Genomic DNA, 16,552 nt, shown 5'->3' with positions numbered 1-16,552 from the left:
GTGTTACTCTAGATCTGCGCCTATTGAGAAATCCAACACTAAGTACGAGGGAACGAAGTGGTCAAGTGGAGAGAAAGTTGGCAAAATAGTTCGATTCAAAACAAACGGCTTGCACAGACCATAACCAAAATTCAACCCGGTAAGGAGTACATTTAACTAAATACACTGTTTTTAACATATAAAGTCTGGTTTAGATTGCTTGTTGTTAAACATAAAGCTAAATAATAGGCTAACTGTGCTCTGCCCACACGAGTATTAAAAACAGATTTTCAATATTGCCGCCGTTAAGGGCATTTTCAGCCATAAGATCAATAATACCTCACAAGGCTCGACAAACTTAGAATATATTGGGTAGTTTCAAATTCACATATTAAGATGATAATGCAAAATAATATTTATAATGAACATATAACTGTAAACAATTACACAAAATAAAAACAAATATTATAAATAATACTTTTAAAAGGGTAATGTTAAAGAAAAAGTAAAATATGAGTTACTTGGTGAACACATAAAAATCAGTTTGATATTTCAAACGGTGATATTTCACCGTAAATAAACTATTACTTGAAGAGCTTTATGGACTTTCACACAGTCCTCTGGCCCGGTATGATCAGGTAGTTAAGGCACTCAACTCTTAATCCGAGGTTCGAATCCTTGTCACACCAAACATACTCGCCCTTTCAGCCGTGAGGGCGTTATAATGTAATGGTAACGGCCGATCCCACTGTTCTTTGGTAAAAGAGTAGCCCAAGAGTTGGTAGTGGGTGGTGATGACTAGCTACCTTCCCTTTTGTCTTACACTGCTAAATTAGGGATGGCTAGTGCAGATAGCCCTCGTGTAGCTTTGCGTAAAATTAAAAACAAATAAACAATGGTTAATAAAATGTCTGGTCAATCACAATCTCGTTCTTGTTTTAGAACAACATAATCATAACAATATGATTAACCAATATTTGATATCACAGTAACACAAATCATAGCTGACATTACAAAGTAAGTTTCAATGCTTAACGAAATAAGATTAAAACAATTAAAGTTAATAGATTTGATTTGTTTGGAATTTCGCGCAAAGCTACATGAGGGCCATCTGCGCTAGCCGTCCCTAATTTGGTAGTGTAAGACTAGAAGGAAAGCAGCTGGTCATCACCACCCACCGTCAACTCTTGGACTATTCTTTTACCAACGAATAGTGGGATTGACCGTCACAACATAACGCCCTTACGGCTGAGAGGGCAAGCATGTTTGATGTGATGGGGATTCGAGCCCGCGACCCTCGGATTACGAATCGAGGTGCCTTAACCACCTGGCCATGCCGGGCCAGAAGCTAATACAAGTGATGCATATATTCACGTGTTTGTCTCAGTTATACTGTTCCAGAGAAATCTCCCAATTCGTTAAGAAGAACAAAGGATCTTAACCCTGAGTACACTTCAGAGCTTCTTTCTTCCATTATCAACGAACGAACTTTAGGTTACAATTACCCTATATTTTCTTTAAGAAAAAAAAACTATGTGTTTCTAGAACAGCTAAATCTTAAGTAGGATTTCTAATTATGACTATGAAGTGGCTGAAACAGCTACTAATTTCGCCTTTTCCTAACTAGTTTAAAATATATCTTTAGCCAGATATATGTGATTTGGCTAAATGTTTGTGTAGTTGTTTTACACGTAATTATGACATTAATAGATATGTACTAATCCATTTAGTTAGGTAAAGTTATGTATTGCAGTTTTAGTGTGTAAATTTATGAGTGGATTTCTAGTCAAACTGGCTTTACAGGCGGGCTTAGAAATGTATGTAAATTGTTGATTTAAGTGTGTAACCTGAAGACTTATGGGATAGGGATACCACACTAAAGTTTTTCCCTGATTATAAAAGTAGGCTATCACTATAATTCTCCCTCTCTTCCTTATGAATTTCTTTGTGCCTAAAGGAAGGACACTTCTCGTTTGTGAAGCAGGTATACATTCTCTTTAAAAAAACAAACAAGCTAACATTACCACTCAATGTGTGTGCATATATTAGTTGCTAAATGCAGTATATGGACACATTATGTGTGGCTTGAGAAATACTCCGGTGCAGTAGTGCTTGTGTGTGAATAGAAATAACTTTTTGAGAAGTATATTAATATGTGCTTTGTTTTTGTTGGTGAAAAAAACAAATATGCTTACACAACATCTATATATTTATGTAGGATGTCACGTGAGCGAGTAACGCAACAATCAGCCATCTAGCGGGTATGTTTGGAAAGTCAACTCTCTGTTAAATTTCCATTATTTATATCGAAATTAAAATTCCTAGGTTTAGATATTAAAAACCAAAAGGATCTGCATTTGGTTTTACAAATATGTTAAATATTATTCTTCTGTTAGAAAGAAATTGAAAACAAAACGTACTGGTAACATGCACAAATATATATATTTCTAATATCACGTGCTTTTCTTGATTGCGTAATCGGTTCTAGAATTATCGAAAAGGTTAGAGCGGTTACGTAAGTTAATTTGGATAAGCTTAAAAGCTGCAGATAGCACAGTTCTTCACTATGTACTGTTTACATGGTAATCGTGTAGAGTGAAAAACATAAGTTAAATAACTGTAAATAAACTATATACTTTATAATATTAATCTCTACTGAGGAGTGAACTAATTTTTTGTTGTAAGCATGCCGCGCAGGGGACGTTCGACATCATCAGGCCCCCCTAGGTAAGGTAACAGCTTTAATACATAACCGCTTCAGGAAACATAGAACACATGAGAAAATTAAAATTATCTGGGAAAAAATTAATCTATTTAAGTCGGATATTTGTTCTACAAAGCATGGAAGAAGGTGAATTGCTATACTCTAAAACTAATTGTACTACTGATGACGAGTAACCTACTTGAAATAAACTTGTATCTTAGAACGGCTGTTAACATGAAGATGACCTGGGAAGGTCAGAACGTTTTTCTCTGCTTTATTAGTAAAACGTGTTGATACCTATACCAGCCGTTCTGAGATACATACTTATATTATTAGTAACTAGAAGACAAAGTTGATACGTAGAAATTAACCTTTTTCATACGAGCAGAGGGAGTTTTTCGAATGCACCAGTTGTTTACAATTTTAACATGCAGTAATTTGGCAAGATAACTAAAACTGAGTCCGCCGTCAGTATAAAGTAATGATAATTAAGTTGAACGATATACGAGATTCATATAATTCTGTACAGCTGTGTTGAAGTGTGTGCAATGTAACAATAATGAAACCAAGATGATTTTGGTCAAGAGTAATTTTAGGCCTATGTGCACAACTTAATGTTTATTATAAACTTAGCCAGTTTGGAGTATTTTAGTAATTGTTTTGTTGTCATGGTTTCTTTGATAACTGAGATGGTGCTGAACTAGTACTATGATCATGTAAGCTACACAACATGGCAGGCTTGTATATACTTGGACCATCCCATTATCGTTGGAGCTGGACATATACTTACGACTTGTCAATCTTATCACGTGATAATCTGTTTTATTTCAGTAATACACTTCCAGGTTCTGTTTGTCTGTTTTTTTAAATCATAAACAGGATTACTTTTAAGGTTACCATCATTAATGATGCTGCTAAGAATTTTAACATTAAATTTTTGTTAATGAAATTAAGTTCCCTGTTTAAACTTTAATAATAAGATATATTATATGATTAGAGTAGGATATAAATTCATATGGTCCATATAAAAGTAAGGTTTACTCTAATGTTTTGTGTTCTTTAAATAACTATTCTTAGGCATGTTTATTATATTTAAGTTTATTGATTCTATTTTATTATTGTAAATATTATGAAGGTTATATTTGATTGCTGTCTTATTGTGTCAGTTAACCTACATCTTTTGAGCTGGCTGAATATTGTGATGTGTTATTGGATTTATAACTTTATAATGAAGGGTTGACTGGCTACCTTAGGAAATGTCAACTATTGTCTTCCCAAGAAGGACTGTAAGAATGGATAGCTTACTTAATGCTAGTTTAATTATGTTGTGGTTTGTGTTAATAAGTGTACAAGTTTATTGAATTTTTCTAACTTTTGCTAAGAAGGAATGAAATTGGTGTTACAAATATGAACAGTCTTACCACATGTCTGATGAGTTAAACTACATTTACAGCTCTTCAGTTTCAAGAAATCAAGCACCTTCTACAACACCTCAGCAACATCAAGCAGTACCAGCTCCTCAACAACCTAGTCAAATGACAGTTTCACAACCACAGCAGCCAGGGTTGTTTGCTCAGATGGCAAGTACGGCTGCTGGTGTAGCTGTTGGTTCAGCAGTGGTGAGTTAACTATGTTCATCTTGCTTTTTGTTTGTGTGTATGTATGTATACACACACATACACACACACACAATACAGCATATCTTGAAAGGCATTAAATAATACATTTATCTTGAATAGCTGTACAACAATTTGTATCTTGAGAGGTGAGACATTATAAATGTATGTACAACTCCTCCAAATCATTAGGCCCTAAAACCTCTCTTTCTTGGATATGCATACAAAGGAAGGACAACTTATTGACAGTATTGGTAAAGTATAAAGTTCAGAACCTGCATATTCCCCCTTATCTAATTTAATTAAAAACAAATTGTAACACTATCCTCAGGTATATGATTAAACAGTAATACTCACCAAGGCCAGTGCCAAACTAGGGATGGGCACAGGAGTTGCACACCACAGTCTCTAAAATCTTTCAGTAATGTATTACAGAATTGTTGTTTTTTAACAGTTCATTGCACAATTTTTGAAAAAATGTAGTGTTCTTTTCATGCTTTCTGTAAAACTGATCAAAGATTTCAAAGGCCTCATAATAAACCTGCACCAGACCTGACTAAGACATCCAAAGTTGTTGTTTGATACTTTACAAGAAAGCTCTATTTGGTAGGTTCTAACAGTGTTGCATTTCAACAAAACTAAGTTTTATCAACTTCTTTCTTTCCCTCACTAATTAAAAATTGTTTTACAGTAAAACTATTTGAGAGTTATGGTGCTTGAGACCTGTGTAACCAACTAATCATAAACAGAAGTTTTTTGTCATGATTAATGTCATAGTAACAAAGTCAGATGGAAGATAATGTGAGACACAAAAGGAAGGAACAAGGAAGTAAACTGTGGTAATAAGATAGTGTGTAAAAGATGATAAAAAGGAAGGTAGAGACTGAGGTTATTTACTGTTGTTACGTAGAATCCAAATGTGAGTCCATGTTTAAATCTGTTGTATTTCATATAGTTCTAAAACAAATGTGATCAAAACAGTGAATGTATTTAATGCTGCCTTATGAATAATACTGGTACAAATTAAACATGCTTTACTTAAGCATATGACTATTAGCAGTTTTAATTTCAAAATGCTGTTACAAGTTTATAAGCTCCCAATGTCTACAGACTTAAAACTGGGTTTTGATATCGTGCTGGGTAGAGCACGGGTAACCCATTGTGTGGCTTTGTGCTTTTTCGAACAAACAAATTTGTAGAATGACACATGGTTTTTAGAACGTTTTGACTTATTAAAAGACTAAATTGTGAACTTAGTTTTCAAGACTGTAAAATAACTTGAGTTTAATGCACACATGAAAGTTTGTTATGGTTCTAATAATAATAGACCTACTGAGGGTCTGTTTGTTTGGAATGTGAACAATGAAGATAACACATATTTCGAGGTTTGAAATTCTATATCTAGATTTATGTTTACATATGAAAATAAAGTCAACTTAAAGAATGATCTTCCTGAGGAGACAGTGTTTGCTTAACATGTTTGCTGCCATGTGCCACACCAATAGGTCATGACAAACTTTTAGCTATGGATCATGTAACACACTGGCAGGTAATGGAAAATTGTTTCAAAGCTAAATTGTCTTGTGGCATGCAAGTTTTGACACTGACTATCCTAGGCACATCTTAAATGTTTAGTTTGTTTTATCTTTATACTTAATTTATTATGGAACTGCAAACATTTTAAGGTTTATTTTGTTTAAAATATTCATTGAACAGATGCACTGACATGAAGAATTTTGTTTTAGTTCATTGTATTTTGTGTTGTTGTTTTTTTTTTGGGGGGGGGGGGGGTTGATAGCCCAAATGGTCTCAACATCACTGATCAAATGGCCTTGTATTTCCCTAATCTTTTGTATGTCCTAATGTTTTTGTTAGTAGGAAGATTTAAGTTTGAAAATGGACAATCATTGTATTGTCACAAAGTTTCTGACAAATTTAGTACAAAATCCTATGGTTTTTACTTACTAAAATGTGCTCAACTGTCAGTTTCTTTTCTTTACTTAGGAAAATAGGCTAATGTTTGACACGGGTACACTGTATGCATAAAACATAGCAACCCAAACTTATATTTGTAAAAGTACAGGTAGACAGAAAGTATGGATTTAGTAACTCTTAAAACAAATAACAAAATGGTGTAGTGGAATTTATTAAGCTAACATTTTGGTTTCTTCTTTTTTTTTTAACTTTAAGGGACACACAGTTGGCCATGCCCTTACTGGGGCTTTTGGAGGAAGTCAGTCATCTGAGCCAGCTCAGCAACAACCACAACCAATACAACAACCACAGCAACCAAACCAAGATTCTGGGCTTTGTCAGTTAGAACTAAAACAGTTTCTAGACTGCACTCAGAACCACCAAGACCTTACTCTCTGTGAAGGTTTTAGGGAGGTTTTACAACAGTGTAGACAACAAAGAGGTGGGTACACAAACTGACCATGAGAGGATTATATACATCATTAAAAACAATTCCTATAAAGCTTTTTAAAATAACTTGTGTGTTCATACAGACAAGTTTTAAATCTATACATGTTGTCTTTCTTTTTTAATTTGGTTTGAAATGTCACACAACTTTGACAATTTTTTGCAAAATGCTCTTTACAAGGTATTGTGTACTTAGATCACAATTCTATTGTATAAATTGATTGATTTTTGCTTAGAATTATTTAACAGATAACAATATTTGTTCATTCTTATGGCATTTAGATTGAATCAAAGTCAAGAATAACACCATTATTGTTATATTCTGGAAAAATATTTAAAATTGTTTAAGATAAGCTAAAAGTGTGTTTGTAAACATAATCACAAAATAAGAAGGATATCTGGGATACGACAACAAAACTGACGTACTTTCACTGTTAATACTAGAAATAAACAACCTTGTAACACCAAAATGTTCTTGTTTAATCAAACAGTCAACCGTTTCACTTCTTCATGAGTGCTTGCTAAAACACAAATAAAAAATGACAATACAAAGCTTCAGATGGTTTAAATAAATAACTTCTATTTAAATCTACAATGTACATTTATTACAATGTGTTTTTGACATATTAATCAGTAAAGTTTATTGTTGAAAGAAAAGCGCTGTTGAAACAATTACCTGAAGTAAATGGTAGTTTTATCAAGGATGATAAAAATAAAATATTATAGGTGTCATACTATCCATCTGTAGCTGTAGTTGTTTGAAGAGAGCTTCCTGAATTTTCTATCAGTGTCAGTGTACTCTGTGAAGATAGAACATATTGACGTTCCATATAAACAACATTGTCAAAGTACAGTTGAAAACCATTTTGTAATTAATCAGGGACAAGCAATGCATGACATAAACACTATTCTCTATACATATACTCACCAAAATTCAAATAAGCTGTGATCACAGAGGAGTATAGACAAAGGATGACACCTATGATAATATTTTATTTTTATCCCTTCTTTTTCTGATTCCACTCTGTAATCTTTATAGAATTTTTGTTTATTGTAGGTATTAGTTAATTACTTTAACAGGAGTTTTCTTTCAACAATAAAAACTTGACACTCTACTAATACACTTTATAGATTTGAACATAAGTTATTACTTAAACCACTTGAAGCTTTGTACTGTCAATTTTGGTTTGTGTTTTAGTGAAGACGTGAAATGGTCAAGAGTATAATTAAATAACATCTTGGTGTTATAAGGTCGTTTATTTCTAGCATTAATATGTCTTCTATACACTAGTATCCACTACAGAAATTGAATAATGGCACATTGTTGCCAAATGACATTGCACGTGGACATCTTAGGTAATGTACTTTATACAGCTATTAAAGAATGACTTTTTAGAAGTAAAATATCTGTCTATAGGTATCTTATTTTGTTTGATTATATTTTCAGTTCACAAACGGTACTTAAGAACATTCTCTTTTGTTTCAGGAATTGCATCAGCATGAGTAACAAATGACAAAGAAGATGAAAGATGGGTGACATTCAGAACCTTGTGCTGTCAGAAAAACCCAAATATGAAGGATGCTCTCTCTATAAACGTGGTTCCACATTGTAGAAGATGTAAATGTAGTATTTCTAGTGTACACACCTTGAATTGTAATGTAGCGATATTTGTAGGGAGATTATTCTGATGAAAAGACAAGATATATTTTTATTAAATTCTTTCCTGACTTCAGAGAAATGTATATTTGCAGTTATTAAAGCATATAGTTAAATAAGTAACACGCACGATGCTTTTGATATGTAAAAGGAATTAAAGAAGTTTTACTAATTTTTACAAAATACGGAGTTATGGCTCCCCAGTGGCACAGCAGTATGTCTGCTGACTTGTGATGCTAAAAACTCGGTTTTGATACCTGTGGTGGGCAGAGCACAGATAGCCCATTGTGTGGCTTTGTGTTTACTTCTAAACAAACAAACAATACAGAGGTATAAAATCGACATTCTGTTGTGTTAAGTATGATGTAATGTTAAATGTTCAGTACACTTTATGGCATTTATGAAAAATGCAGAATGAAAACTAAAGAGTTTTTTGTAGGTTAAATATAAAGCTGACTTTTAAATACAAATAAAACTAGACAGATTTAATTAGTTCATAAAATAAACCTGATCTTGTGATTTAGAAACAGGGCACTTTTTTGTGTATCATAAAACTGTTGAGAACTTGCATTGTGATTAATAAAAGTATAGGTTTGCAAAACACGTTTCGACACATTTCTTTCTCTATTTGTATACTTTGGAAATAAAAAATAGTTATTATTAATTGGTTTTATAAGGTTTGTACAGTCAACTTTGAAAAACAAGTACAAGCGTTTTTTCTTGCAAAGCTACATGAGGGCTGTCTGTGCTAGCTGCCCCTAATTTAGCAGCGAAAGATTAACAGGAAGGCAGCTAGTCATTATCACCCATTGCCAAATGTTTACCTACTCTCTTGCCAACGAATAGTGGGATTGACCGTCACATTATAACGCTCCCACGACTGAAAGGGCGAGCTAATGAAGAGAATATGTACACACTGAATTATCTACGACATTTTTCATACTAATTTGATTTGAGTAGTAATTTTTGCATTTTTTACTTAAAAGAGAAACAACTACGCAAGATAAATTGGTGACATCTATCGGCTAAACTTTCTATCTTTTAAAAACAAAAAACGAGATAGGTGAAGAAACAGTAGAAAATCTGACTAATATAGTTGTTAATTGAGAACCAAGTGCGAAATCAACTCATGCGTTCGAATGTTGTTTGGCTTATTGCTTTGCAAAACAAAATATGAACAAATTACTGGATGAAATTATATGAAACTTTAAACGAACTCTCTATAGCTTCGGCAGGTAAAATATTTTTGTAGGAAATCGCAGCTTGAAAAATTCAGAAATATTTTATTACGATATATTTCCTTTAGGTAATAATAACTAATTACTATGTCGTCCTGCATTCTTCTAAAAACTTGTTATAGTTTTAATTTACAACCTGTGAATTATATCTTTGTTTTAATTCAAAAAAATATCGCATGCGGGTTCGCCGTGGTTATGATACCCGGCATACAATGAAAAAATATTTTTGTTAAACCGAGTCATAAGTTATGCAAATGAAAAAAAAACCCTAAAAGAGTAAAGGTTTGTTTTTTGGAATTTCGCACAAAGCTACTCGAAGGCTATCTGTGCTAGCCGTCCCTAATTTAGCAGTGTAAGACTAGAGGGAAGGCAGTTAGTCATCACCACCCACCACCAACTCTTGGACTATTTTTTTACCAACGAATAGTAGGATTGACCGTCACATTATAACGCCCCCACGGCTGGGAGGGCAAGCATGTTTGGCGCGACGGGGATGCGAACCCGCGACCCTCAGATTACGAGTCGCACGCCTTAACACGCTTGGCCATGCCGGTACAAACAAAATTAAAAATTTAAAAAGTTGTAAATGTCTATTTTGGACCCATACTGTACTTAAAGTTTATTTGGTGAAGTCAGATTAAGGATTATAGTTTGAGTAAGTAATGTCTACAACGTATGCAGTCTCGTTCCCTTATCTTTTGCCCCCCAGTGGCACAGCGGCATATCTGCAGACACACATCGCTAGAAACTGGGTTTTGATATCTGTAGTTGGCAGAGCACAGGTAGCCCATTGTGTAGCTCTGTGCTTAATTCTAAACAAACCAACTATAGTGATAATAAACATAGCTGGTTACTGACTGATGCAGTTCTTGATGATTTACTATAGCTATTGACTATTTTATCGCATAAGTTCAAGAAGTAAAATGCCAAACTGCATCTGGAGATTTTCATGGAGAATTGTTTGAGAATATAGTGAAGGTTTATGAATTTTGTACAACCAAATTCTGTATATGACTTAGAGCTTTGTAAAAAGAAAAGTAAATACGATCGAATGATTGAGCACAAAGTACACCTGGCACACGTTTGTTTCCATAGTGAAGGATCTGGAGGTTAAATACTGGATTACATATAAAAATTGTGGTGAAATCATGGAGGATATAAAGTTATGGCGATCATGTGTGGCTGTTTTTTTTTTTTTAAATCAAGCACAAACGTTGTTTTTCATCGTTTCTTAACTTGGAACTTTTACATGATTGCTGTTAGAAAATTTTACTTTTTTAAAGTAAAGAAGGTTAATTTATACTCTTGACAACTATAAGGTATTATAACATACCGAAGTAAGTAATAAATCGATATAACATTTTGTTTAGGCGAAGGGTTTTTTTGTTTTCAACCAGTGTTGGCAAAACTGATGCTACCCTTGGTTGTGAGATTTGAGATGCTACCGCGCGCCCTCTTGATTCAAGAGAGTTCATGAGATAAAATAGAAATGAATATATTATTCTTGTATCATTGCTAAATTTATATCTGCAGTTTTTATAGTGCTGCAAAAAACAATGAAAAAGTATATCTTTTTTAGAATTTCCATGATGAACTTTATAACTCAAAGTTGTTCATTTGTTTGGCAATAGATGGCAACAGTTGCAAGACTCAAATCTTGAGAATATTTTTTTATTGTATTCTCTTGCTAGGAAAACAAAGAGAAACATTAAAGTAAAAAAATATCTTGCAGTATTTTACGTAGCTTTTTAACAGTTGATAAGTAATTTATGAACATTTGTAATTAAATGTTGATTTAAATATGGCCTAAACATTACATCTCGTAAATACAGAAGCACGTTCTGTATTTGTCACATTCAGTAAACATACGGGGACTAAACAAAAGGTATGAACTATTTCTAGCACTGGTATTGTAACACTTCAGCGCACTCGGACAGAGAGATAATAATAACTACCACCTACACGTGTATTGAAAGTCTTGCAATTTATAACCTGGTGTGCAGCTGCCAGAAACGCAAAATGTTTGTTAATTTTTGTTGAATTCCATGCAAAACTACTTTAGGGCTACCTCTGCTAGCTGCCCTTAATTTAGTAGCGATAGACTACGGTGAAAGGAGTTTGTCAACACGACCCACTGCAAACCTTTAAACAACTCTTTCACCAATGAAAATGTACGATAGAGGGGAGGTCAACATAGGTAATACAGACTTAATGTAACAGACGGATCGGTTATTGTGTACGAACCACACCCTATTGATTTAGAAGCCAGGTCATAACGATGTATACTCGTTGAGAATATTTATTGTCTATTAATAATTGGCAGTAGTTTTACAGACTTAAGTATTACGTTGCTTTTATATGCTCCTTTTTTCTTTCACTTGAGATCAGGTGGTGCTATCTATGGTCAGTCCGCCTCTTGTTTGTACTCTATAATCTCATGATCAGAAGAAAAAAAAAGAAAAGAGAGAGAAATTGTTTGTTTTTTGAATTTCGCACAAAGCTACTCGAGGACTATCTGTACTAGCCGTCCCTAATTTAGCAGTGTAAGACTAGAGAGAAGGCAGCTAGTCATCACTACCCACCGCCAACTCTTGTGCTACTCTTTTACCAACGAATAATGGGATTGACCGTAACATTATAATGCCCCCACAGCTGAAAGAGCGAGCATGTTTGTTGCGATCGGTATTCGAACCCGAGAGAGAGAGAGAGGAAGTCAATAAGTCAACAGCACCTACTGTCTTCACGGATAATCTTAGCCGAAAGAAGGGGCTATCATAGTTGTTACGAACAAACCTTTCCACCTGAAGAGCATGTTCATAAGTATACCGTGCTCGAATCTTGAACCTTCCGATCCGCATCCCACTAAGCTAATTACTAGGCCACGCCTAATTCACTGTCCTAAAGACACTAACATCTTGCATACGCTTAACTACAATTTTGTTTACAGAATGTAATTTCTCTGCTACTTTCACCATGTTGAAATACTTAACTACAATTTTGTTTACAGAATGTAATTTCTCTGCTACTTTCACCATGTTGAAATTGAGTTTATCTCGTGTCGAAACAAACGTGAAGTCACTATTATAAGTTATTCGCTTATTTCTTCCAGGTAATGAATTTTTGTGTTTTCAGATTTCTGATGGATGTTAAGAAAAAGCGATTTTTTATCATCAAACACCTGATCTTGAACATTATTATTAATTTAAACAGAAAACATTTGTTACATTTAGAAGTACAAAACATTATAATGGCATAGCAATTAAGAGTGTTGATTTAAAGTTTTTTGTAAATGTACGACTTCAGGTTCTGGTATTTACTTTCTCTTTAGGGTGCGTTTCTAAATGTAACCAATAGTTAAAAAGATATGCTAAGAAACGTTTACGTAATGTTGTGAGTTTAAATTAAAATCACCCACGAGCGAATTATCAAAGAATTAGGAAGAGCGACCTCTCTAAAAAATATAAAAGTAACCGTGGTAAATACTTTATTTATTTTGTCTTGTTGTTATAGAAACACACACACGATAATATAATAAATATCTGGATTATAACTTATTCTGTGTTTGCAATGTATAATGTTTAAGACATGTCTTGCGATCAAAAGATCACTTAATAATTTATATAAACACATTTAATCCCACTAGGGGTGCTACCGCTTCATAAAATAATTATTTTGTTTGATTTTAGCTTAGAATTACACACACACACACACACACATATACACTGGGCTATTTTCGTTTTGTCCACCGCGGGTAATCGAACCCCAGATTTTTAACTGTAGTAACTCCGTAAACTTACCGCTGACAACGTGTCGTTGAAGGTTTGCAGTGCGACGAACGCTGCCTGGTGTTGAATGTATTGTTAATTATTAATGCAACAATTCTATTTAATTCTATAACATTAAATGTAGCCTTCGATGTTGACTGGAATGTTAAAATCTCGCGTGACGTTAATTTTTGTAATCAATTTTTAAACGTTTAACCAAAACAAATGTAAAATTAGACTTATAGTGATCAGTTCATAAAATAATTCTACCTGTCAAGTTTTCAAGCTACAGGACAAACCTCTAAAACCATCAGACACGTGCTGTTTTTCTTTTTCTTTGCACGGGTTTCGAGTGTACCCATACTCCTAATAAGGAGAAAGTAGGCGTTGTTTCGTAAGATACAGTTGTTCGTTGATTTTGTCCTTCACAGACATCACGTCACGGGCTAGCATATTTGCATTTAATTCAGTGTGTCTGACAGTCTCATACCTGTGTTATATATTTGAACATTGATGAAGGTACTGTAAGGCGCAGCTTTGACAGTAGAAGGCACCGATAGATTTAGGCTTAAAACCCATGAATAGTAAGTCCTGACTTCAAGAACCAATCTCTTCTCACTGTATTTTCTGTTCTTTGTGTGTGACATAAAAACACACACAGCTGTCACATATTTTAACTGACAGGTAACTAACTGCGCTTTAATCAGCACGTGGAACGTGCGCAGTTTTTGAGTTTTGACATTATTATAAATGCCGGCAGGTGGCAGGGCCTAGTAGATATAGAGATAAATTTTCTCTCCCTGAAATTACAAAAAAAAAAAAAAAAAAGAGAGAGAGAAAAGGATGCGGACATTTTAGTGATCTTGAGTAATATATATAGAGAGAAAAGGATGCGGACATTTTAGTCATCTTGAGTAATATAGGTGTTTGTTACATACACATTTTTCTCGTAATGAATCTTCAAATTAAGTTTTTTCTCGCTGTCAGTTTTATGGAAGTTTCGTATACAGATATTGTATTTTCATTTCAAAACTATGCTATATTTGTTGGTATGAAACGTTTGGTGATGAAAAAATGATATAATATTAAACAATGTGTTCATGATCGGTTATTAAACTGAAACTTCTAAAATGATGTTGTATTAAACAATGTGTTTAGTATCGGTTATTAAACTGAATCTTTTTTAATCCACGTCACACAAAACATGCTCGCCCTTTCAGCCATGGGGGCGTTTTATGTTTGGTCAATCCCACTATTCGTTGGTAAAAGGGTAGCCAAGAAGTTGGTGGTGGGTGATGATAACTAGCTGCCTTCCGTCTAGTCTTACACTGGATAATTAGGGACGGGTAGAGCAGATAGCCCTCATGTAGCTTTGCGCGAAATTCAAACTAAAACAAACAACGCACCATTGATGAGTATACTTAGTTCTAATCTCACTGGCAAGATCTTACTGAAAAGTTAATAAAAATTAGTGGCTCTTACGTTTCTACAGAATAAACGATTATTGTTCCTCTGTTTACAGTAGTTTTGTTTCCCAGACAAAATGCGTTTGATTATAGAGTCAACCGTTCTTTGAAGCAAATTTTTTTTTTTTAGTTAAGAAAGAAAAACACGATGACAGAACAAGTGTAAACTTGGTAACCGATTTCACTATGAAGAAAATTAACACGTTAAATGCAAGCTTACAAACACTGTTAATCCTGTTTTGCTAAACCTATTTTCTTTACCAACCTTTTTAACAAGCTGCTCTTCTGTTTGTATACCTTTTAGTTAATTATTTTTCGTTATACCTTCAGTACAGTTTTAAATTATGCGAGTTCGAATGGTTGAAACGAAGCTTGCAGAATGAACGCCATCTTCAACCAAAGTATTAGAAGTAACTAGGAACGAACGCAAAACAAAAGTACATCCTACTATAATGGAAATTCAATATAAAATCCAGACCCTTCGAACAGAGGCCCCCTAGTGGCGCAACGGTATGTCTGTGGACTTATACTGCTAGAAACCGGATTTCGATAGTCGTGGTGAACATAGCACAGCTAGTTCTTTGTGTAGCTTTGTGCTTAACTCCAAGTAAACAATAACAACAGTGAGCATTAAAATAATTAAATCTTAAAATGATGGACGCCAGCGCACCTAAGTATTTGTTTGACTGATTTGCATTTCGCTAAAAGCTACACAAGTGCTAATACCGTTATCCATCACTAATTTAGCAGTGTAAGACTAAAGTAAAACCACTAGTCATCACAACCCACCACCAACTCTTGGGCTATTATTTTACCAACGAATAGTCAGAACGACAGTCACTTATAACGCCTCCACGGGCTGAAATGACGAGCATGTTTGGTATTACGGGGATTCGAACCCACGACCCTCAGATTACACTGAAATAATACATAATTTAAAACTAATTAAATAACCATAGTACTTGACCTACCTACATAATCAACACGATCTACCACTACCAAAAACGTATAAAACCGCGAAAGATAATTTCAAAATATACCTTTCTAAACTTTGCACCCTTACATCATTACGAGGTTCCCGAGTATTTGGTTTCACTTGCACTCGTCTATGTTTTCCATCCTTAGTGAGAGAAAAGAATATGAAAGAGAGCGTCGCCGTGTGTTACAAAACAGGTTGGACAATGTGATTAAAAAAACACTTACGTAGTCTGATAAAATAATTCACATTGTTTAATGTATTGAACTCGCTCGTTGTAAATGCAGTGACAATAGAATTGTCGTATGTATTATAGACTGTAAGTAAAATATAAGGTTTGATTATTTCAGCTCAACGATATAAAATGTAGTGTCTATGCTCCTTTCACCCAAGGGAATTGAACCTCGAATTTTAACATTGAAAGTCCGTGATCTTATCACTTACATATTGATGGACAGAATACAAAAAAGGTGTTTTTCAGAATTTCGTATAAAGCTGTACAAGGGCTACCTGTGTGTAGTCATCCCTAATTCTGAACCGACAAATAAAAGGCAGCTAGTTAATAGTACCCACCGCCAACTCTTGGACTTCTTTAATTTGATTGAAGAGTTCTATTTGATAATCACTCTTATAGCACACCCATGGCCTCAAACTGTGGCGTGTATTTTTCCAGCAATGGGACTCGAGCCATAAACTCTCAGATTCACTGGCCTGAGCATACTAATCATTTG

At 34.2% G+C, this 16,552-nt stretch overlaps 1 protein-coding gene across 1 annotated transcript; it reads left to right on the top strand.

Annotated features, from left to right (window-relative positions):
* The first annotated feature begins 2,441 nt into the window (after positions 1 to 2,441).
* Positions 2,442 to 8,980, top strand: LOC143253933 (coiled-coil-helix-coiled-coil-helix domain-containing protein 2-like). Its single transcript, XM_076508546.1, has 4 exons — positions 2,442 to 2,706; positions 4,137 to 4,302; positions 6,490 to 6,715; positions 8,207 to 8,980. Exons 1-4 carry the CDS (start codon positions 2,666 to 2,668, stop codon positions 8,221 to 8,223), a joined length of 450 nt encoding a protein of 149 aa, XP_076364661.1. The 5' UTR covers positions 2,442 to 2,665; the 3' UTR covers positions 8,224 to 8,980.
* The last annotated feature ends 7,572 nt before the right edge of the window (positions 8,981 to 16,552 follow it).

This window comes from Tachypleus tridentatus, chromosome 6 (genome assembly GCF_004210375.1).
Source record: "Tachypleus tridentatus isolate NWPU-2018 chromosome 6, ASM421037v1, whole genome shotgun sequence".
Lineage (NCBI taxonomy): Eukaryota > Metazoa > Arthropoda > Merostomata > Xiphosura > Limulidae > Tachypleus > Tachypleus tridentatus.
Note: the sequence above shows the minus strand (reverse complement) of the source record. Positions and strands in the feature narration are given on the sequence as shown.

What these genes read in the sequence shown, in the direction of transcription:
- LOC143253933 (XM_076508546.1), top strand. Translation starts at nt 2,666, where the DNA reads ATGCCGCGCAGGGGACGTTCGACATCATCAGGCCCCCCTAG. An exon ending in ACATCATCAGGCCCCCCTAG is followed by an intron (nt 2,707 to 4,136) that starts GTAAGGTAACAG and finishes CTACATTTACAG; the next exon opens with CTCTTCAGTTTCAAGAAATC. An exon ending in TAGCTGTTGGTTCAGCAGTG is followed by an intron (nt 4,303 to 6,489) that starts GTGAGTTAACTA and finishes TTTAACTTTAAG; the next exon opens with GGACACACAGTTGGCCATGC.